The sequence below is a fragment of the Lycorma delicatula genome, chromosome 1 (genome assembly GCF_047948215.1).
Source record: "Lycorma delicatula isolate Av1 chromosome 1, ASM4794821v1, whole genome shotgun sequence".
NCBI classification, from domain to species: Eukaryota; Metazoa; Arthropoda; class Insecta; order Hemiptera; family Fulgoridae; genus Lycorma; species Lycorma delicatula.
The window spans coordinates 183,435,004-183,458,794 of NC_134455.1; the positions used below are offsets into that span (position 1 = coordinate 183,435,004).

At 30.8% G+C, this 23,791-nt stretch overlaps 1 protein-coding gene across 1 annotated transcript in view; it reads right to left on the reverse strand.

The window, feature by feature from the left end:
• LOC142318227 (uncharacterized) overlaps window positions 1-23,520 on the reverse strand; it is a 28,571-nt gene extending 5,051 nt beyond the window's left edge. The window contains exons 1-5 of the mRNA XM_075354793.1: window positions 23,425-23,520; window positions 14,165-14,309; window positions 7,542-7,686; window positions 3,094-3,282; window positions 2,248-2,356 (exon numbers count right to left, since the gene is read on the reverse strand). Of these exons, the coding sequence (XP_075210908.1) occupies window positions 2,248-2,356; window positions 3,094-3,282; window positions 7,542-7,686; window positions 14,165-14,285 (564 nt within the window). The 5' untranslated portion in view covers window positions 14,286-14,309; window positions 23,425-23,520. The remainder of the gene's footprint in view (window positions 1-2,247; window positions 2,357-3,093; window positions 3,283-7,541; window positions 7,687-14,164; window positions 14,310-23,424) is intronic.
• Between the last annotated feature and the right edge of the window lie 271 nt (window positions 23,521-23,791).

The following is a 23,791-nucleotide window of genomic DNA, read 5'->3' on the forward strand; positions in this document are numbered from 1 at the left end:
TGATTTTCTCACAGAACTCAGGAGGAAGGTATGAAAAATTTTAGGGTCACTCTCAGACCATCGCCATGAAGTTGGGCAGTTCATTGCCTTCCTCATTATCGAATGGCAAGGATGCCATGATGACAGAGGTCATCATGGCACCTCTGGATGACAGAGGTGGAGAAGGGGCCTACTGGCTTATTAGCAATGTTGATGTGTGATTATCCAGGAAGCACAGAAAAATGAGCTACCTCCTGACCCAGTTTCTATCTGGTCACAGGGTTCAGGGCTACCTCTTTCGATTCGGGATGGGCAACACTAACCTTTGTCCCAACTGTGTACAAATGAAGGAGTCGACACTGCAATTGTTTTTTGTGTCCTCGCTTTATCTGTAGGAAGAATACACTGATGACTTGGACTGGCAAGAATGTTCATACCATATGAACTAACCAGTGACTTGGTAGGATGGCATTGCTGACTGGGCTGATGTGGTCATGGCCAAACTAGGAGCCCTAGAAGACGTCAGGAAGAGAGTGATGGTTTACTGATGTGATGCCGGGTCAGGGATTAGGTGGGCTATGAAGTGCCTGGGATGTCCTGGTTTTTAATCGGTTCATCCTGGTGCGAGGATTTAAGTAGCACTGCCTCTACTGACGGTTATGGGTGTGGCTATGGCATCTAGCTACAGTAGCAGAAGATTAAGCCGATTGTTCCTGAAGTAATGCCTTGTGGTCATACTAGATAGGATGGAGGTTTAATTGGAATGCACAACCATAAAGCTCTATGTAACACAGCTATGCATACACAGCCCTATGTAACACCTAGCAGAAACTGTTGTGAGTTCGACATGTTTGTCCATAAGTGGATTCATTCAACTCAATTAAAAAATAATAATTTCTAAATCTACTCAGCTAATTACATTCTAAGTATATGTCTAAGTATATTCAGCTGAAAGTTCACAAACATTAGTTGGAATATTTGCTACAGAAAAAAAAAATATTATTTTCAGTCTTGAGAGTCTCTGCCAGCAGTAGTCTTTTAGCTGTTCATTGGCAGTATTTTTACATTATTTCATTTTATTAATTTTCCTATTTTTAACTAGATACACGTTTTTCATATTTTATGTTTCTTACAAAAACTTTTTCTACACAGAAAATTTTTTGAAGACATATCAAGATCTACATTTTTAGTAAAAATAGTATAATAAATTAAATTAAAAAGAAAATAATAATAATAATAATAATAATAATAATAATAATAATAATAATAATAATAATAATAATAATAATAATAATAATAATAATAATAATAATAATAATAATAATAATAATAATAATAATAATAATAATAATAATAATAATAATAATAATAATAATAATAATAATAATAATAATAATAATAAAACTAATTTCAAAAATTGTCTTAAAAATTAACAAGAATGATTTTTCAGTTTGTAATTCTTAAAATTTTGACTTCTTGAAGTTGCCAAGGGTTAGTAAGGTGGTGGTAGGTTTAATTTGATGATGATATTTAGAGGCCAAAATTTAAAGAATAATCATTTTCTTGCAATTTATTTCATTGCATACAATACTTTTATATTTATGTGGTAATTTTCCACCAAATTTCTTAATAAAATCTGCAAGAGACATGTAGGATTATTTAATGCAATATAAATAATCAAATTATTTTTAGATTTGTGCCACCTCAACGTATTTCAGCCATATCTGTAGGTTAGAAATTATTGTACATAAAATTAAAAAAAACTTTATGTGGGCTTAGAACTGCTGCCAAAATTTGAGGAATGTGATTCTGACCAAGAATCGATTCTTGGACTGGTTATTACCACCTGTTCAAGAAGTAAATATCTTTTGAGATTATGAGGGGATGGTTTTGTCTGATTTCTTGAAGTACAGGTCAACACTACATCATTACATCATTACAGTACATCATTTTTATAAAATCTGAAAAGTGTTAGAACATCACAAATTGATGATTGCAGTTCAGTTACACTAGACTAGTACAAAAACCTACACTGCTATAGAAATATTACATTAACTTGCTCAGAATTTTGCAGGTAGTGTGGCAGACTAGTCTGGGACATTTTGATGTTGAAGGCATGTTAAACCAGGATTAATTTTACTTTTTCAAAATGAATTTAACTCACGATTTTAAAGTGAATGCAGCATATTGAAATATTTGTAATAGTAGTATTATGAATACTACTAAAATATTTATTTATAATAATGATATAATTTATTCTGTACTTACAGTGATTGTTTCAACTGTGTAATCAAGTGTCAATTTTTTAAGCTGAACATATCCATGAACTAGATGTGCATAGGCTTTTCCCCAACTAACAATATTTGTAGCCCATACGCTGTAAAATATATTAAGATAACATTATTATTTTAAATTATACGAAAGAATGGCAATCAAAAAATTCCAAGCTATTTCAGAATTCCAAACTGTTCAAAATTGAACTTAAGCAGCATATATATGCTGCTTAACAGTCACAAGCAGCAACATTTATGAATTAGCTTAAAAAATTAGTATTGCAGCATACACATATGCTGCAATACTAATACTTTTACATACTAATACTGATACTTTTGATATGTTTCTGCATTTTGAATTTGGGATTTTTGGAAAAGTAGAACAACTTTCTTAAGTGTAATAAAAATACAAAAGATGGATGAAAAAATGTACTAATGAAAAGCAGGTTGGCAGAAGCAATAAACGATTTTCATTTAAAAAAAAAAGTCTGTTCATATCAAATATTTTCAAGAAATTTTTCTAATAAACCATTATTAACTACTACTGTAAAGCATTATGGTAGAAAAATGAGTGTCAGGAAAGCCAGAAATAAAAAGAATAAGGTTTTGAAATGTAATGTTTCAAAGGGGTGTTGCAATATGCAATAAAATTCTAAGCCATGTGGTCTTAAGATGAATAGCTGAGTTGAGAAATTTATGATAGAATCTTACAAGAGGTTAGTGGATCATATAATAGGACATCCAGGTCTGGTATTTATTTGATAATAGAGAAACATAGAAAGAAAAAACTGAAAAAGTAGCATACATTAACAATAAATTTAATAAGTTGTGTTAAACTCACTTGAAATGTCCGTTTCCAGTCACTGCTTTGCCTAATACTTTTCCATTTATTTTGTAGTCACCTTCAAGATGCAATTTTGGAAATGTTACATTAAACGCTTCAGTTAGCCTAAACAAACTGTTATCCAAACTATTTACTACAAATTGTGAGCCTTGATCCTCTTTTATGTTTGTTAATGTGATGTTCACTCTGTAAAATAAATGTGATATATGTAATAAATTCATTGAAAAGCATATATTTTTTAAAGGGAATATAGAGAAATATTATATGGGCATACCAGGGAGACATTTACATTTTGATTTTCAGTTCAATTATGTTTTCCGTATAAAAAATATCACTACTGATTGTTTTGTTAATTTAAACTTTTTTGAGCAGATAGTTTTGTAAACAAATCTTATGAATAAGTAGGTCAATTAAAATTTAAAAAAGAAACAAAGCATATTTGTCATTCAAGAAATATTTGTATATGTCCAAAAAACACTTTGTTTTAATTTGTTTATTTGTACAAAGATAATCATACTTTCTACTATAAATACTGTATACCATCCAAATTGTAAATTATATGCATACATAACACATAAGTACAAATCAAAGCTTTGGTAAAGATTACTATTTCATATGAAAACATCAGGATCGTCATAACAATAATTCATGTACTAACAAAATAAAAATTTATTGAGTTGTAAGAAATACCTGAAAAAAGATCTGTCTTACATAATACAGACTCCGTAATTACTTATTTAAAAATACTGTACTGATATGGAAAGTTGTTTCCAGGTTTTATACTTCGCAAAATATAATGTAATGAAGTAGCTAAAATATCTGAAAACTCGTTTTTAAACTCATTAGGGACTGTTGAATTAATTTTTATTCATTTTACTAAACACCGATTTAGAAATAACTGTTTGAAATTTATAGCTATTCAGAAATTTGTTTATAATTATTTATTTTACGAGACATATTCACAAAGTAAGGGCCATTGGCTTATATTTAAATATTAGCGGGTCTGAACACAGTTTCACGCACGCAGGGCCATCTGTCGGCTATTTACGAAGCCACTGAAGTTGTTTTGATTCAATAGTCGTTTGCCTTCCGGTGTATGCAAGTAGCAATGTCCGCGACAATCGTTTCTCTCGCCAGTTGTAAAGTGCCCGCTGTGATTCGATTTTTGGTGCAAAAGGATCTTCAACTCTTGAAATTCATCGGGAGTTTTGCCTAATGTATGGACCTATAGTAATGAGTGAAGGAAAGATTAGACAATGGTATCGAGACTTTAAAAACGGCCACAAATATGTGCATGACGAAAAGTGGAGTGGCAGGCCTAGTATTTAGACTGACGAAATCGTTGAACAAGTGAACCGAAAACTGCAATGTGATCGGCGATTGACGATTAGTGCTCTGGCTGATGAATTTCCGCATGTTGGACGCACCTCTATTTACATGATTGTCACAGATAAGCTCGGGTAACAGAAATTGTGTGCAAGGTGGGTACGAAAAATGCTCACCGACCGACACAAAAAACAAAGAATGTGCAGTGGACGAGCGTTTTTGGATCGCTATCAACAAGATAGAGATGATTTGGTTTTCCACGTTGTTACGGACGACGAGACGTGGATATTCTATACCAACGCAGAATCGAAACAACAGTCAATGCAGTGGCGCCATTGTTCAATTCAAGTACACCAAAACTGAAAAAGTTTAATCAATCTCCGTACTCAAGTCGAAAAATGTTGGCTACCATTTTTTGGGATGAAAAGGTCGTCTTTTTTGTTGATTTCATGGAAACGTGGATCAACAATTACAGTTGACGTGTACTACGAAACGCTCTCCAAATTGAGACCTGCGATCAAAAATTGACGACGCGGAAAACTGTCGTCCGGCGTAATCCTCCTTCACGACCACGTGCGTCCTCACACCGATGCCTTAACCAAGAAGAAGATTCAAGATTTTCGTTGGGAACTTTTTGACCACCCTCCCGACCTGGCAGCTAGCCACTACATTCTCTTCTTGGACTTGAAAAAGTGGCATGGTGGACAACTGTTTGAAAACGACGAGGAAATCAAGACTGCCGTTGTCAACTGGTTCAATTCCCAGGTGGCGAACTTCTACGCAGAGGGGTTTAAAAAACTGTTGCAGCATTTCGAAAAGTGTTTAGAACTGAATGGCGATAATGTGGAAAAGTGAAGTAGATATGTAGTGAACTAAGACTGTTAGTAAAAATCTTTTCTCACGAGTTAATATTTTTTAATGATCAAACGGCCCTTACTTTATGAATATGCCTCGTATTATATATTATGATGTTCGCATATTACATTTAAAAGTACATAATACAGGTTTAATAACCTATGTTCAGGCTCTTTAACATCACTTGACAGCATTCTTTTTCTTTTTCTTTTTGATAAGATGAAAGGATGTTTGTAAGACTATTTTAAAATAAAACATTAAAATTTGTAAATTAAACTTAAAAATAAAAAAACAGATTTTAAAAAGTAAATAATAACTCCTATTTAGCTATTAATGTTTTAATTTTTTTGAAGTTAGCACCAAATTAAGGGTTAGTATAACATGGTCGTTGTTTATGATTCAATGTTATTACTTAAAAAAGTAGATATTTAAAGTACTGCAAACAGACTCTTTCTCTTTAGTACAAGTTTTCTTAGAGTTAAATTTTTTTAAAGTGATTCTGTTGACAAAATCATAAGTTTGTGTTTTCTATTTTGAAATAAAAAACTGCCAGCATAACATCATTTGGAATTGCATTAAAAATTTTCAGTTGATTCACTAAGAGTGAATGAAAATCTTTTAACATAAATAAAAAGTATACCTTAATTCACTATATATTTACTTATAATAAAGTAAAAAAAATAAAAATGAAAATAAAAGTAACATGACATAAAACATGAACTAACTGAACTAAATGTAAGATTACGTATAGATAATGTTGCTATTGTTTATCCATTACAAATTTAAAAAACTGATAATATAATTCTATAACATAAGGTAAGCTATTACTAAATACATCAATGATCGGATTTAACCTATTTAAAAATCATAAGTGGGTCCTCAGAAATAACCTAGGGAGATCTTTGGCTCTGTTCAAAGGCTGGTAAAAGGCACTGTCAAGAGAACTGTTGCTGAATAGGTTCCTTCATTAAATACCAGGCTACTGTTGCTGTCAAGTTAGACAGCTGTTATAAAACCAAAACAACAGAGGGATTGGCTCTTTGGATAGCAAACAAACATTATGGATTAAAAAGCCAGAAAAATCAAAGAAATAAGGATGTGGATATAGTAGAACACAGGAAACATAAGGACCATGTTACAATCTGGTAAAATGAGAGTTTTCAGATGAAGTTGCAGTAATAGTAAAGAATATATCATCTCTGAAGAATGTAAGTAGGGAAGTGCAACAAAAAGCTAGAAAGGTTGACTTATTGTGAGTGAAATTACAACAAAATACAGTATTGTGACACCTGGTGTTGTGAATTGGGTGTCTTACAAAGTAATTGGTGAGAAAAAATTTGATGATGTTTCAGTTTTCAGTTACCAGGATAATATGTTGAACTACAAAAATTTAATGAGCAACTCCATTTGAGAACATATCCAATCAGGAATTCAGGTTTATCTTGCCAACATTAAATTATCTCACTATAAAATAATTAAAAGGCATACAAAGTTTTAATTTGAATTTGCTACATGTGTTGGTAATTTTGGTTGTGAAACATGGGCTTTAACAGAAGATGAAAACATCCTAACAAGTTTTAAAAGAAAAAAATTAAGGAATATCTTTGGGCCAGTTGAAGGAGATATTTGTAGAATTAAAAAAAATGAAGAACATAATGCTTCCTAGAGGGAAGGATATTGTCAGATTTACAAACGCCCAAAGAATACATTGGATGGAGGCAACCAAGATGGCTAACCAAGAATGGAAGGCAACCAAAATTGACTATCTTGGAAAGAAACACTGCATGGAAGATGTTATAAAAGAAATACACGTTATAAAAGAAATGACTTTGATGGGTGTGAGATGGACAGTCCTGGCAACTGATAGAGGGGGCCTTGGAGGATGATGTTGAGAAGGCCAAAGAAATCAAGGCCTGTCATGCCACAAAACAAGAATAGTAATAAAGTTCTAATTAGGCAGAATATAGAATAATTCATTGTATTAGTTTCGTGGAATAAAAACACTTTATTTAGCCTGTGGCTGTTATATAGTTATAGTTATATAAGTTATGTGTATCTGTTAATAGTTAGAAAGTTCCACAAAGTGATAAATAATTTTTGTTTAAATTTTGTTCAGTTAAGTATAAAAAATATCATCTCTTATAAGCAAAAATGAGATATTTCTTCTCAAATTTCTTTAAAAATATGATTATGTAAATATATTAGCTAATTTTTGTTTTTGTTACTTATTTTTCATAATGTTGGTTACAAATATATGTACTTACTGAACATTTTGATCTTTTACTTCTGTAGGACCAATATCAGGAATGGGGTATGGTTCATGCCCTTGTAAAATTCCTCGAAGTTTTTCAAAACATTTTCTAAGGAGTACATCTACAAAATTGTTTATAGATTCTTCAGCTCTATCATCTAAAAAAATAATCAATAATTAAAACTTTTAAAGAAACTGTGAAAAATGAGAATTAAAAGATAAATATTATATGGCTTACCTTCTAAACAGGGGCATATCCATCTCAAAACAGAAGGGGAAGAAGCTTACTGAATTTAACTTCTTTCATGGAGGGTGGATAGTCCATGAGGGGTGGAAGCTGTGCAATAATACATGATAACTAAAGGAAGAATAAAATATTTATTTAAAAAAATACTAATTTTGTAACAATAGTTTGCAAGGCTTAGATGTAAACTGTTTAACTGTAGATTCAACTAATTGCTCCTTGTTAGCCAAAACCCATTGTTGATGAATGCTTAATTAATTAATTTTTCTTTTTTGTTACCTATTTTTTCTATAGTCATAATGTCTATTACAAATATATCACTGAGATAAAATATAATTATTTAATCTATCAAGTTTTCCATTATCTTCTACACAGTGTAAAATTTTACAGTTTTACAAACATAAAATTATATTAACGTTATTCACAATCTAGTAAAAATAGAATGAACTGTACTTACTGAAAACTGGGCTAGTTGAAAGAGATATTTATAGAATTAAAAAAAAATGAAGAACATGCCTCCTAGAGGGTTGTCAGATTTATAAATGCCCAAAGAATACGTTGAATGGAGGCAACCAAGAATGGAAGGCAACCAAAATTGACTATCTTGGAAAGAAAGACTGCATGGAAGAAGAAAGAGATGAATGCCCATTTAACCTGTTTTCACCAATCGTGCTTCTTAGCCATGCTCTAATTCAACAAAGGGAGCTAAATGAATACTCAATAGTACTCGTGCAGGGCTGTGAAAGCAATATTGCTTTTACATGAATATACTGGCTTTCTAATAGTCGGGAAACATGATTTTTTTAAAAACCTCAATTATGTCTGGCACTTCCACATTTTGAACCATAATTTCTTTTCTCCTACAATGCCTTTTAAATTGTAGGAAGTTGCACAAGACATAATACTTTCACTCCATTCTTCCAATGAAACACCTCTTATGATATTAAGATGGAAATTATCAACAAAAACGCAGGCCATTTATTCTGCATAAAATATGACTTCTAAAGATGGTATGATGGAATACAAGTAAGAAATTATTATTATTACCTTCTCCAAAATTCAGATGGACTTTTGGCTGGGTGATTGCTTGTACACGTCTGTTGGCCAGCAGTGTGAGTGGCGGTTATATCAACATTCAAATGTATTGCACAGTCACCTTCTTCTTTAAAAACGACAGTTGTGACATTCTCCACATTTTCCTGATGAACTTGTAACATGTCAAGGATGGTTTGAATGTGCTGGTTGGCTTTGACTATTAGTCATCAATTGAAGTGAATCTGCTACAGTTCCTGAATAGCAGAATACTTAGCAATTAATGCTATTGACATAATAAATGAAGGTCAGCATGCCGCTACATGCATTTGATAAGCACACCTGGTCTCACGGAACACCTGGTCTCACACAATTTAGGAATGCTAGCAAGAAGCTTGTGTAAAATAACGTTAATGAGCTTGCCTAGTCATAAAACGGACTCGTGAAAAAATGTGATTATTTCCTTGATAGTCCCAATGCAGTTTCGAATTTCTGGGATAACGTTTAACTTAAGGATAACATTCACGACAAGGTTAAGTATGATAAAAGAGCTTTTTTGTACTTTTGCTTCAATATCACCTGCACACTTCCTTCTTTCGCGGACATGGTGGAACATCCGTTGAAGCCTAACCACACACACTTATCAGGATCAAAGTTTAAGTTTGTCTCAAAGTTTCAATGGCTTTGGCAATAGTCACTGTATTAAGTCCTTCAAGCTCTAAAAAGCCTAAAAATTCTTCTTCGATTTCATTGGAAGATCGAAGAAACGTAATCCAATAAACGGCTGCTTTTTGCCAGAAGTATCCGCGGTTTCATCAGCCCAAATGCTGTGAATGCAAGGTTTTTTAACTGTTGTGATGATGTGTTCCGTGATTGTAGTGCAAAATAGATCAATTATTTCATATAGGATGATAGGTGATCTATATGACGCGTGTTCCTGTCCATGCTCAAAATGGTATTTTAGCTGTGAATCACCTGCTTCGGTGTGTAAGCTGTATAAGTAACGCCTTCAAAAGATATAAATAACGCCTATTATAGATATAGATAGTAAATAAGTACGCCTGCATCCAGATATTAGTCTCTGAGAGGTAAATCATGTGTGACGGAAAAAATGACGCAAACAACGGAGGACAGTACTTTTTTTGTATTTTTCGATTAATTTTCGTGAAGATTGGTGAAATTGTATGTTCACTAGAACGCTCTCCATGAACGATTTTTCAGATTCCATTGCGGTCTAATGTACCTGGGACTGTACAATGTGCTTTGCAATAATCATGCAGGTCCTAGTAATTAGTGAAAGGTTTAATAAAAAAAGAATCCCAACCACGGATAGCTTCCGCTGACAGCGGAAGTAATATACATTACTTGCAGAAAGTACCTTTGATTCGCCTTGAGTAAGCTACCCATGGTGAATGTTCATTCAGCCAATGGTGACTGAATTTCCTCTTGAGGTGTTTGGCATCTGCCGAAAAGTTCTTCGGAGGTACTCAGACATTTTCAAAGAGACGTCTTTTTATCAATTGGCATTGTGCTTGCCAGGTCGACATATTTTCCAATATCATCTTCATGAGAATTGGTCTCTTCAATTTCACTTTCACTGTGTTGCACGTTGGTTTGAACCGTAGAAGAAGGCCCTGCAATCATAGCGTTTGAACCAGAGGGGTTGGTACTTCCTTGTCCTTATTCTTATTGCTGCTGCTGGTATTTTTTTCGTTTTAAATTCACTCCAAAAAAAAATAATTTGACTAAACGTTGATGTGGGACGCGGACGTGGCATCTCACTGAATTTGGTTTGCTAAGGAAGGTTCTTACTGACATTTTTGTCAAAATTGAGTTTTATACGGTATATGACTATACTATTTGATCTTAATAATTTTGAAGGGGATTCGCGTAACGAAGAAGGGTTTCGAGCTGTTCATGCTTGTGAGACACTCCGGCTGTGAAGTCTCCAACATAAGATGATTTTCAGCTCAGAGAAAATCACAATGATGTTGCTTAAGGGTCGATTGGCTGCTTCCCGACGAATCCGGGTTCGGGTGGCTGGTCTCCCCATTCGGAACGTTACGGCTCAAAAGTACCTGGGTGTTATCCTTGATGAGAATTTTCGGTTCAAGAAATATCTACAGTATGCAGCAAAAAAGCCGCTGATGTTTTTTATGGAATCCCTAAAGTCATTCATCCCGATTGGGGGTTGAGTTACCGTACCATGCGTATCCTTTACAAAGGTGTCAATGAGGCTATTATGCTGTATTCTGCACCTGACTGGGCTCACCGCTTGGCTTTTAGGTGTTACGCGGACATTTTGCTGCAGGCCCAGCGACTCCCCTTGTTGGCTGTTATGGGCGGTTATAGAACAGTTTCACGGTAGGCAGTCTGTGTTATAGCTGGAGACAAACCAATAGATATCTTGGCCAATGAACGTAAGAAACGCTACATTTCCAAGGTAAATAACCTATTGACGTCAGAACAAAAGCAGGAGGTTGAAGACAGGGGCCTTGCGTATTGGCAGGTCAGGTGGGACGAATCTTTCTCAGGTCGCTACACGCATGGTATGTTTCCTGTAGTGTCTGATTTAGGTACGATTAGATGGGTTTCCACCAATCGGTATATTACACAGTTCTCTCCGAGAATGGTGCCTTTCGGGCAAATTTGGGTAGGTTTCGTTTAGTTGATTCGAGTCAATGCTCGGACTTAGGGACTGATGATACAGTGGACCATGTCCACTATATCTGTCCCCGATATGAGGTCGAACGTTCACGAGCTGTTAGGGAACTTGAGATAATACATTCCTTTCTGAATCTCAGTATTAACTGGATGATCTGTGAGGAGTGGTCTATGGTGGCTGGCTTTCTTCACAGCCTTGTGGTGTGTAGGTCTGCAGAGGGAGTTTAATTGAGGTATTTGATTGAGGTAGGATCCCGGGTGGTTAGAGTTCCGGCCTAGGCATTGGATTGGTTGGAGGTAGGCGCATTGGCATCATGCCACGGTTATATTGGTATTGTTTTTGATTCGATTTGAGGCTCCCGCGGCGGGTCTGACCGCGTCGCCGGGGCATGGTAGCCTGTGTGACCGGGGCGTTGCTTTCCTCCGTCGGTGGCGGTCCCTGATCGTGACTTGGTGATGCCACGCGAGACACCATGATGGGACCGGGTGGGAGTGCGGGGTTTGTCACCGGCTCCTGCGCGGTTCGGTATGAGGTTACGTTCCCCTTATTAGGTGACCTAAACTGGTCGACTTATTTTGGTGTAGGTCTGAATTTCTATATTGAGTAAGACATAATTTTATTTGGTATGAGTATAGCAATGATTAAACTTTAAACTCGTTCGTTTTCTGAGGCATTCACCGTCATAAATGGTGCTGTCACGTCTGGAACAGGCGCGGGGTTCGCGCTTCCGCAGTCTCGGTTAGTTAGTTTGAGGGAATCATGTTAAGTTGGATATGAAGATGTCTGTTTGAGGCCTACGTGAAGGTGAAATTTGATATGTATTTTACTGATGCAAATGTCTGCCGAGGCATTTACAATGGTGGCATCCCAACCAAGGCCTGGCTGATGACTGTGAGATGTAATCAGTTAGAGAGTCTAAAGATGACCTCTGGTAAAGCCCCTAAGGGTTTGGAACAGAGTGGGTGGTGTGGCGACCGGTAACATCACAAGGTAGGTGTCTTCCCCCTATGTGGTTGCAATGTGAAACAAGACGTTTCAAGATGCTGGTTAAAAAATTATATTTAGAATTAAACATTCTATATTTTCTCTTGGTTAACAGAAAAATTAAATGCTGCACCCTTAGTTAATTCAAGACTTTAAGGATGATTGTGATCAGTAAAATTGGTAGTATTTGTAACTGATATTAAATTAAGTTTAACTAAGAGATATTAACATGGCTTTAAATATTTTTTTTTTTGGAGTAGTAAAGTAATTGTTAAAATATCTGGACACGTACATGATTATACTCAATTAATATATAGAAAACAACAACATTTGACTTAAAACTGAATCTAGTGTAACTGTTTAGAGTAGAATACCATGCCAAGTAGAATTAGAACCATGGTTTTAAAAGTACTTTGACATGAGGGAAGTATCTGAAAATGCTAATTACCTACTTTTGCTGTTCATTGGCTATAAATGAGTTTCTATCATTAAAAAAAATGTTTTTTCAGCATGATGGCATTACCTTGCATGTTTTACTAATGAATTCTTTTACAGTAAGTTACAAGATAAGAGGGTTTCAAAGAAATTCAACCAAATCGTTAGTTTTCATCCCGAGAAAATGTTTTTGTGGGATGTTTTGAAATCAATTACACAATCAACCACACAAGAGGTCAAAAGAGTATTTTTAATAAGAAATATGTAAAATATATTACAGGCTGATAAAACCATTTGCCTTAGTGTTAGATCAATGATGTCTTAGTGAAGAAGGAAGGTAATTTGAACACAAATGTTTATCATGGTAATGATGTAATTGTTTAATTCAATAGGAAGTAGTAACCTTTTTTCAGCTGGTATACTTGTATTCTGTAAAAAAATTGCTTTTCTTCTAGAAATTAAAACTGCCACTATAGCCTCAATCTTTCTTAAAGAACACCATCACTTAATCTTGGAAAGATGTGACTTGTAGAACCACTCAGTTCAAAAATAAACTTTTCACCCAGTGAACAGTTTATATTATTAAAAAATGAAAAAAAAAATTAAATGATACATGTTTTAATGATTATCAGCCAGTTAAGATAATGCAACATATATTTTTAAACTATTTGGGAACTGCCAAACTATTTATCAACTATAAAATACTGTTTTAGGTTTACTTATCTCAATTGTTTGGAAAATACATAGTATTTTAAAGATAAACAAAATTAAATTGTAGTTTTCCTTTAAAGGGATCTGGCTGAACAGACTATTTGTGATGAATAATAAATAACTTTAAAATTTTAAAGGGGATCAGAAGAATATAATTTACTTCTTTAGTTGAAAATTTCTGTTACTAACCTTTCTTATTATTAAAGTAACTTGAATTGTAGAAGATTGATTGGGTTAATTGTTAAAGTCAGATTCAAAATAAGATATATAGGAAACATTATTTTTTTTGATGAACCAAGTTATATGTCAATTATATCAGTTATTAGATTTTTGTATAATTGTATACATTTAGTTTATATTACTGATTCTGAAATTAATTATATGTATGAAGTGATTCATTCATGGAAACTATGCACGTAGAATAAAAAAGCTATCAATCATATTTAAAATTTAGTCCATTTCATTTTTAAAAAATAAAAAATAATATTTTTTTTTTTACAGTTTTCATTATCAGTTAGGATATAATATAGTTGTTAAATAAAAGAGTAACATGTTTATAACTTACCATCTCTTTGAACATAAGCATCCAGTAATGAATTCAACAAATGCTCTTCATCATTACCATGATGTGAAAATACGAGGGCTAACAATGTTAGACCAAGGACAGTGAACAAGAGTACTCTCATATTTTTAATGTTACAACTGTAATTCTGCAAATTAAAAAAAAAATATTATATTTTAACTCTTGATTTATGTATAAATTATGTTACCATTAAAAAAAATATATATATATATGTGTGTGTATTAATAAATAGATTACCAAGATACATGAATGCAACAGAATACAATTTTTTCTTTAGTCTTCAGAATACAATGATAATATTGAAATTAATTTTTCCACATGTTTTCAGTTGGAAAATGATTTAAATTAACAAAACTTAACGTAACGGACCTGTTTTTAAAAGATGCTTAGGATCTTTAGCTTGACCTTTGAGGTTAGATTTATTCCTATAAAATCAAAAATTAGAAAGAAGGGATGAAGAATAAGGAAAGTAAGTGGTTAACAAGAAGAGAAAATCTATTTTTTAGATGAAAAATTGTGTGAGACAAATAAAACCAACTACAGGAAAGATCAAGGTCCCCTGGAAGTAGAGGGGGGGCACTTATCCTACTCTTAATCCCTTGATGATTATCAGTAACCAGACGTAAAAATATGTCTGGGTATTTTTACCCAGACTAGAGACAACCAAATTACTGATTAATGACTTTGCAGTGAGTAGGTTAAATATATGTCCAATAAAAATTCCTTCTCTTCCAAAAACATAAAGCACACTTGAATACAGATATAAGTTTCTTAATGGAATAAACTTCTCTGTTACTAGAATTGTACGGCATGTGAAAGTAACCAGCTGAACTATAAAACATTGTCAGACCTTCACTACTGGCCATGGTTTTTCTATGTAAATATAGGAGTTTCAGTCAACTAATTTCTTAAACATTCTTAAAGTTATCTATTCTCAGCACTGAGTAATTGGTGAAGTAAATTGTACACTCACACTTAAATTATTCAACATAACAGCTTCTGAGGTTTGTACTACAAGAAACATGAATTAATACTATTGTATTATTAATGCTAAATGTATTACTTAGATTTTTAAAGATAAAAGGCTAGCAAAATACATTTCAAGTGATAACTCTATTACTGGCAAACAATTATACTCAAATGTTTCTTTGTTATTAAAGTTATTTGAAGTAGATATTAGTAGACAGCTTAACTAAACTGAATTCAATAACATATCACCTTCCAACACCTTCTTTTTATAACACTATATTAAAAGTTCGTTATTACATTTGCTTTCTCTTCATTCCAACTGAATCAATTCTCTTAATTTTAAACATTATCCCTTTAAAACCATGTATTAATATTTTCTGTTATTTGCTTTGTGCCTTTTTTTTTTGCTATGTTAACCTATTAACAGGTAATAAATTTAAACATAAGGTAATAATTAAAAAGTCTGGATCATGACCATAGAGGAATTAGTAGAAAAAAATCACTTTTGTTTTTTATTAATATCTCTTTGCTCAGTTTAATTTTTGTGGGTCTTCTGTAGTGTTCAATCAAAACTTGGTTGGCCGCAGCTCTCCAAGTAGCTCTTTCAAATGATATTTCTTTCAAACTATTACAGCTTCAATAGTTTATATCTTTCATAACTTTTAAATATTTTAATTTCTGCCTCTCAACAACTCCTCCCTTCAACATAATCTTCCATTGTTAATTTTACTATAGGCCTACTATAATGTCTCAGTATTAGTCCAAGTAATTAATTTCTTTTGTTAATCAAATACGTTCCAAATTTCTTTTCCTTCCCTAGTCTTCTCAGAACTTAATAAGTCACTTTACTATACTATTTAATCTTTAGCATCCTTCTGAGTAGGACCATATTTGAAACGATTAAAGTTTTTTATTTTCTTATCATAGTGACCTTTGGTTCGGGGTCTGATGTAACTAAGATTTGTTTGATTAGTTATAGAAAATTTTAAAGAAGTTTTATCATATATTGTACTCGTGTAAAAAAACCTCAATTCCTTTTAAAACTAAAACAATTATAAATATATGAAAAAAAGAACAATTTATTTGGAAGTGACTGATCAAATGCTTGTTTCATAATTATTGTTATGATATAAATAAACAATAATTTATTATTAATTTTACAAATAATAAACTGTGGATAATGTCCTGAATATTCCCTTAAAGTGATATAAATTTTTAAAAGATTTTTTTTATAGAAAATAAATGAAATATTTAACTTTTATTACAGAATAATACAGAATCTGTATAGAAATTAATTATGGCTAAAAAGTTTCTTGCAATACAAATTTGATATCAGCCTAAATTAATTAATCAGATTATGGTAAAGAAACACCCGTGTTACATCAAAGGTGTAAACAAAAATTAATTTTATTAATTTCTTCTTGGTACACTATCAATGTACATATAAAGTTACAATTCTCTTTAATGATTGATTACTAATAATCATACATAAAATAAAAAAAAATTGTTTTTTTTTTTTTTTGTAAATGAAGTTGTTCATAAATTTTTATTGATTTTAATCACTAGTTAAAATTTTAATGAAAAAAAAGATGTGAAAAACATTTTCCTACATCTTATATAGTTTAAGCCAATTTTATATGATTTAAAAATATTTTAAAATGATGATATAATTCTAAATTTGTGCTTTCCCCAAAGTGTCTTCTTTGATTAGACAAATATATTCAGGAGAATTATGGCTTAATCACTTGAGTTTTAAATAAATTTTACAGGTGTAGAATAGGATCACTTATGTCTCATTTCAATGCTACAAATGCTAGATATTTTAAATAAAAAATATAAGATTTTTACAAAAATCTACCATCTGATTGCTGTCATTACCCACTGAGGAATTTAATTATCCTTATGTATATATATGTGTGTGTGAGTGTGTATGTGTGCATGTGTGTGTGTGTTTTGTGTGCGCGTGCACGTGCGCGCGCGCGTGTGTGTGTGTATGTGGGTGTGTGTGTGTGTGTGTGTGTGTGTGTACATGTGTGTTTGTGTATGTGTGTGTTTGCACACTTGTGCGTAATACTTGTATATTACTTATTAATGAAAAGAGGTAGTGTATTTTTATCCATTAATTTTATAATCTCCCTCTATGAATCATAAGACCTTGACTGTTGAGAGCGCCAGACTAAGGAATGATTCCTGAAAGAGAGCAGCAGCTCTTTCAGTAATTGTTAAGGGCGTAAGTCAGGAGGACTTAAACTGCCATATCAACATCACTCAATCTTCTGAAAGGAATGGAAAACTACAGCTGCTTTTTTTCCAAGAAAATGTAACTCTCTGCATTTTCATGTAACAAAGATGGTTGTAACCATAAAGGCGCCTTCCTTCGTAAAATATTCCGGAGGTAAACTAGTCCCCATTTGGATCTCCAGGTGGGGACTACTAAGGAAAGGGTCACCAAAAAATTAAAAAATAACATTCTACAGGTCGGAGCGTGGAATGTTAGAAGTCTAAAAAAGGTTGAAGGGTTAGAAAATTTAAAGAGGAAATGGATAGGATAAATGAAGATGTAGTAGGAATTAGCGAGGTTCGGTGGGAAGAGGAAAACGACTTTTGGTCAGGTGATTTTGTATAATTAACTAAGCTTCAAATAAAGGGCAGGCAGAAGTAGGTTTCATAATGAACAAGAAGATAGGGAAGAGAGTAGAGTATTTCAAAATGCATAGCGATAGAATCATTGTAATGAGGATAAAATCAAAATCTAAGCCGACTACGATTGTTAACGTTTGTATGCCTACGAGTGTCCATGAAGGTGATGAGGTAGAATGTGTATATGAAGAAATTGATGAAGCAATTAAACACATAAAACAAATTGTTAGGGATGTAGGTTGTAACAGATTGTTAGGACTTAAATGAAACGACTAGCACTAGATAGGGAATCTTTGAGGGCTGCATCAAACAAGTCAGATGACTGAAGACAAAACTTTATAATATGACAACAGAAAGAGAAACATTAATAAGCTAGTTTGTACTATTTATATGCTAATCTTTATTATGGGGTGAAACATTTAAAACACTTGATTTTCAATAGACACAAGTCAGTTACAGTTTCTCTCTAATATTAATGCTGTTCCTTACCCATCTAAAAAATAATGATGTAACTTATAGGTCTGAATAAAATTTTTATTTCATAGCTTGACACTGATACACAAAAGTAATACAGTTTAGTAAAGTTATTTTACTTGCTAATTTCCTAATATTATTTGCATGGGTTGCTTACTAAGGTAAGTTTTATTGCGTTTTTTCATTCTACTATAATCTCTTGTTTACCAGCTTTTCAAAATGATACTACCTTGATTGGCTACCACTTTCATTTCATGCAAATTTTTGCCATCTAGTGAAACTAGTGTTTGAAAGTCGAAAGAATTTAAAAATACTGTGTAAATTATAAAAAATTATCAGCTAAAATATAAATGATATTTTTGTAATAAAGACTTCCCCGTCACTTGATTGTATCATTTTATTCTAATTCAAAATATAATTTATGAATTACAAAACATAAAAAATATAACACTGTAAATTTCAAATTATTCTTACAAGTTTAGCGATACAAACTTAGATAAAACTCATCAAATTCTAAAATTTTAGTAGATTTAGCATTTCTCAGAATTGCAGAAAAGGACTACATGAACTGCTGTTAAAAATAATAGTATATCAACCAAAACTAAGTTTGTAATTAATGTAAAAATTAATTAATATCTTTACAAAACTTTTAAAAAGTTTGTAAAGATATTTTTGTCATTTTTTCTTTCTAAATTGGTAAAAAAAAACAGTGAAATGCTTTTATATGTTTTGCATTGATTAGATGACAGTTTAACAGCTATTTTATGTTATACTTTGTTGTATGATTATATATTTAAAACTAATTTTTATAAGTGCAGTTATGAGAGCGGCTTAAAAAATCTATTAAAAAAATAGAACTGAAATCATAAATTGCTTTAATCTACATTTTCAGTTCTTTTTTAATTTTTCTTTATCATTACGGATATTTGTGTTTTATACAAATAATAATTTTTTTCTTTTAATTCTTTTAATGTCTAAGAAGCCACATATGGCTATGTAACAAATTAATTTTAATTATCGTCTGAAAATTATACTCTGAACTAAAGTATATTACAAATTAAATAAAAAAAAAATTAATATTACACATAAAATACATGGAATGAAGCTTTGTATATGCTTATAAGCTTTTAAGCTTTGTATATATATATATATATATATATAAATACATCATATGTTTATCATTCAGTTATTCTGAAATATCATACCTGGTAAATCGTTTTTTTTTCTTATTAAGGAAAAAATTTTATTGAAATAATAGTAGGTCTACAGAACATTGTTAATTTAAAAACTTTTTTCACATCCACCAGACTTTATGTTATTTAACTACGTACAACCTATTTGTGTATGCATGTGTTTGTTAACCCACAACATTAGTATTCAAAGAACAAAAATATTTACTGTAGTGTTGCCATTGTATTCATTTCATCCTTTACCTTAAAGGGTTCTAATTCCACTAAAAAATTATTATAATATATATATATATATATTTATTAATTAATAATTTATTATTTATTTATTCAATTATTTTGTTTTTTAATAATGCAATAATCTTTTCAGTTATACGTCTTACCAATGATTCTTTAAAAAAGTTTTCATTATTCAAATTGCAAAAAGCTAAGAATAAACCAGTTTATCTAACTCAGTGAAAAAAAACTCGTTTTCGTTCATTTAATTTGGTTTTGAATATTTTAATATTCTTTTAATTTTGTATAATATTGCTGACAATAGAAACTACAGATAAAGAAACGTCAATGTTCCAATTTGCAGCATTATAACAAACCACACTTCTAACTTGCTTCGCTCAATTTTTTCAAAATTTGAGAAAGTAAGCATAACTACGGAATGACTCAACCGATCTTCATAAAATGTTCACATGTACAACTTCAGTTACACCATTACAGCATATCTAAATTTTAATGAAATTGATTTAGTAGTTTTGGAAATTTTCTAACCACAAAATTTTATGCATAGGCCTATAGATATATTTATGTTTACATAATTTTTTTACTGAAAACATATATAATTTTTATTGTCGTCTAACCATACATTTGTCATAGAAATATGTTTTCCTACATGTTTCACCGCATCAATGTATCAGCATCATCAGGCAAATTATCTACATCACGTTTCTTTAGTCTTAGGCACAAAAGAGACATTTCAGTACTACATATTAAAGCATATATTTATTAAAATTACGCAAGATTGCCGTGCAATTCAATCTAAGTTCTGGCCTGAACTTTATATATATATATATATATATATATATACATATATATACATACACACTATACGATAAAAAATGTTGATCAAAAAGGTAATATATTTATATAAGGAAACCCCAGTTTAAGTGACTGGTTTTTCTTACTCCTCATACCTCAAAAAGTAAAAAAATTCATTTTCACCCCCTCTTCCACCATACAACCGAAAGTAATACCGTACTTTTCTTCAAGAAGTCAGTAAAAAATGCGAGTGAATTTACTTTTTGTAATTTTAAACGTGATCAAACAAAGAATTATACGTTGTAGAATCTAAGTATGAATAAGATCTGAAAACCTCCAATCTAAGTCTAGGTACAAGAAAACCAAATAAATTTTAATTACTAGTGAAAAGTATCAATATTTATATTTATATCAATATTTATTTCTCTCTCTCTCTCTCTCTCTCTCTCTTACCATAAAACATGTTAAAATGTAATAAGTACACAAAAATACTAACAGACTACGCTGTAATATGCACGCTACTGCGTGTTGTTGTCGAGAGCGAAAAAATGTATAATACATCAGCTCTAATAACTCTTTATAAAAATGAAACTTCAGATAATATTATTATGTTAATTGTTACCAGTCTGCTACACAGGTTAGTGCTAAGTTATTTTAATATTAACTTCTTAAAATTAAAAACTGAATATAATTTTTTTAAATGTGTTTTTTAATTCGATTTTATATTTTTAAAAAGTTTCTTTTTTAGTTCCGCATTTTTAAAAAAATTATCTACCATTTTTTTTTTAACCTCCGCGAACACAGTTACGTATTGCTTCGTAGGATGAGATGAATGATTTGTAGCGTGTGTGAAAATGCCATGCCTGACCGGGGGATTCGAACCTCAAACCTCCGGATGAAAGGTCGTGATGATGCCACTCGCACTACGGAGGTCGGCAATACCATTTAAATATATTTAAACTTAGACTACCGTTTCCATCATAACTTAGTTTTTGTTTAAAGAACTTGGTTTTGCAAATTAACTGTTGTTTTTGTTCACAATAAAATGTTTAAAATTATAATTAATAAAATTCTATAAGTAACTTCCGAGATGTAATTGATACGAGTGTTTAAATTAATAAAACAGATTAACGGAAGGAAAAGACTTTGTTTATAAAAGGAAGACTAATTAATATTAAACAAACTTTTAAATAAAGAAAACTTTTGCGTCATTATTTATAATTTTCTGCATCATACAGCATGAAGACTATAGCAATTTTATTTAGACAACGTTATTTCCATTAATAAAAAAAAAAATTTTACAAAAATTAAAAGTTTTTTTACGTTTATAGCCTATTAAAATTCATTAATCACATTAGGGAACTATTTTAGTTCTTAAAATTAAATTTTAACAGCTTTAAATTTTCTGTTAATGTAGATTTTATATTATTGCTTTATTGAAGAATGATATTAAAAAAATGTTAATTGGTAATTTGAAAAATTACTCGCAAATTACATTTGTATAACTTTAGTCACCTTAGAAAACTTTATAACTTTATCAACAACCTTTTAATTAAAAAGCAAAACTACCCAATATTTTTCCGTCCTTTTATATTATTAAAAAAAAGAAGAAAACATATATATAAAATTTTATAATTTATTATGATTTTTTTTTTAAATGTCTAGGGTGTGAGAGGAAAATGATTATTGATAACAAAAAGGATGGATCTATTGCCAGATTCTTTGTGTGGTTTGTGCTATCATATATGGATTAGAACCGTGGACTGTAAGAAAGAAAGAAAAATATTTACATGATATTGAAATTTGGTCGTGAGGAAGAATGAAAAAAAATTAAATGGCTAAACAAATGAAAAATAGAGAAATATTGTAAGAACAGAAGAGAAGCAAAAATTTAAGTAAATTAAAACTTAAAGAGGAAAATAATAAAACTTTAGGAGTGCCAGGATAATCATTTTTAGCGTCATACATTCGAAACGTTATTATAAAATATAGCAACTTAAAAGCAAAAGTAGAATTCAATGAACAGGTAATTTATTAGGGTCTTACTCCCTTAACATGATATTCAGATGCTTTTATAAATAAAGGTGGAGTTCCTCGTATAAATACTATAAGGAATCTTACTGCCATGCACAATCCATTAAAATTTGTAATAATTTTTACTATCGGCTGCTTTCATCAAGTTAGCTTTTTGGAAGAAAGGATTTTTTTAATAAAAAATCGTTCAAACCATTTTAAGTTTTAGGATTAACGTTAACTTTATTTAAAATTACTTTTTACTTCAATGACTGAATTAGGTAACACCTTTGCTACTGTAAATGCTTTTAGATTTTTTAAAATAAAAATTATGTATATTTATTTCTGAAAGTACGTAAGAAACATAAGTTGCAGGAGTTTCTTTATATTAATATAATAATTTCGAATTCAAGTAAAAAATAATTTATTACAGAAAAAAATTCTTTAATAAAATCAACAGCTTAGATGTACATTTTTTTTAGACATTCACATATATATATATTTAAAATTTTTGTATGTATGTATATACATACATATATACATATATATATATATATATATATATATATATATATATATATATATATATATATATATATATATATATATATATATATGTAGTATATATATGTAGTAGTATATATATATATGTATATACTATATATATATAGTATATATATGCCAGTATATATACATATACTGGCTCTGCACAGTATTCCCAAGGAAATAGTTCCGTTCATTGGAAGTTGCTTCTTTTAAATACTTCTTTAAAATATTGATGTAGGTTTTAATGTAAACCCTAAAATATAATCTACTTAAAACTAATAAAATTAGTCATAAATTTATTATGATGTAAAATAAACTAAGTAAATATATATTTTAATACTACAGTATAAAATTAAAATAATAAATAAATTTTAGTCTTACCGAATTAATTCCACTATATCAAAAATAGTTTGATTTAAAAGTAAGTTTACATTTACTTATATACTCTAACCATATTTCTTTATCATAAAATAACTTAACATTACCTCTTCAAAGTATATGATATTGCTAAATTTATCATCTATAAATACGATAAAAATTATTAATTCTATAAATTTTTTTTCAAATATCTTATGTTTTACTTTTTAATTGTGTAACATAATCTACCACTCACTGCCTATAATTGATTTTTTTTAAATGTTCAATTGTGATTTATATAATTTTATAATGCAAACTATTTAGCATAGCAATAAAAAATACAGACATGTAATCTTTTTAATAAAAAGATTAGATAATACTCAATTTCTTT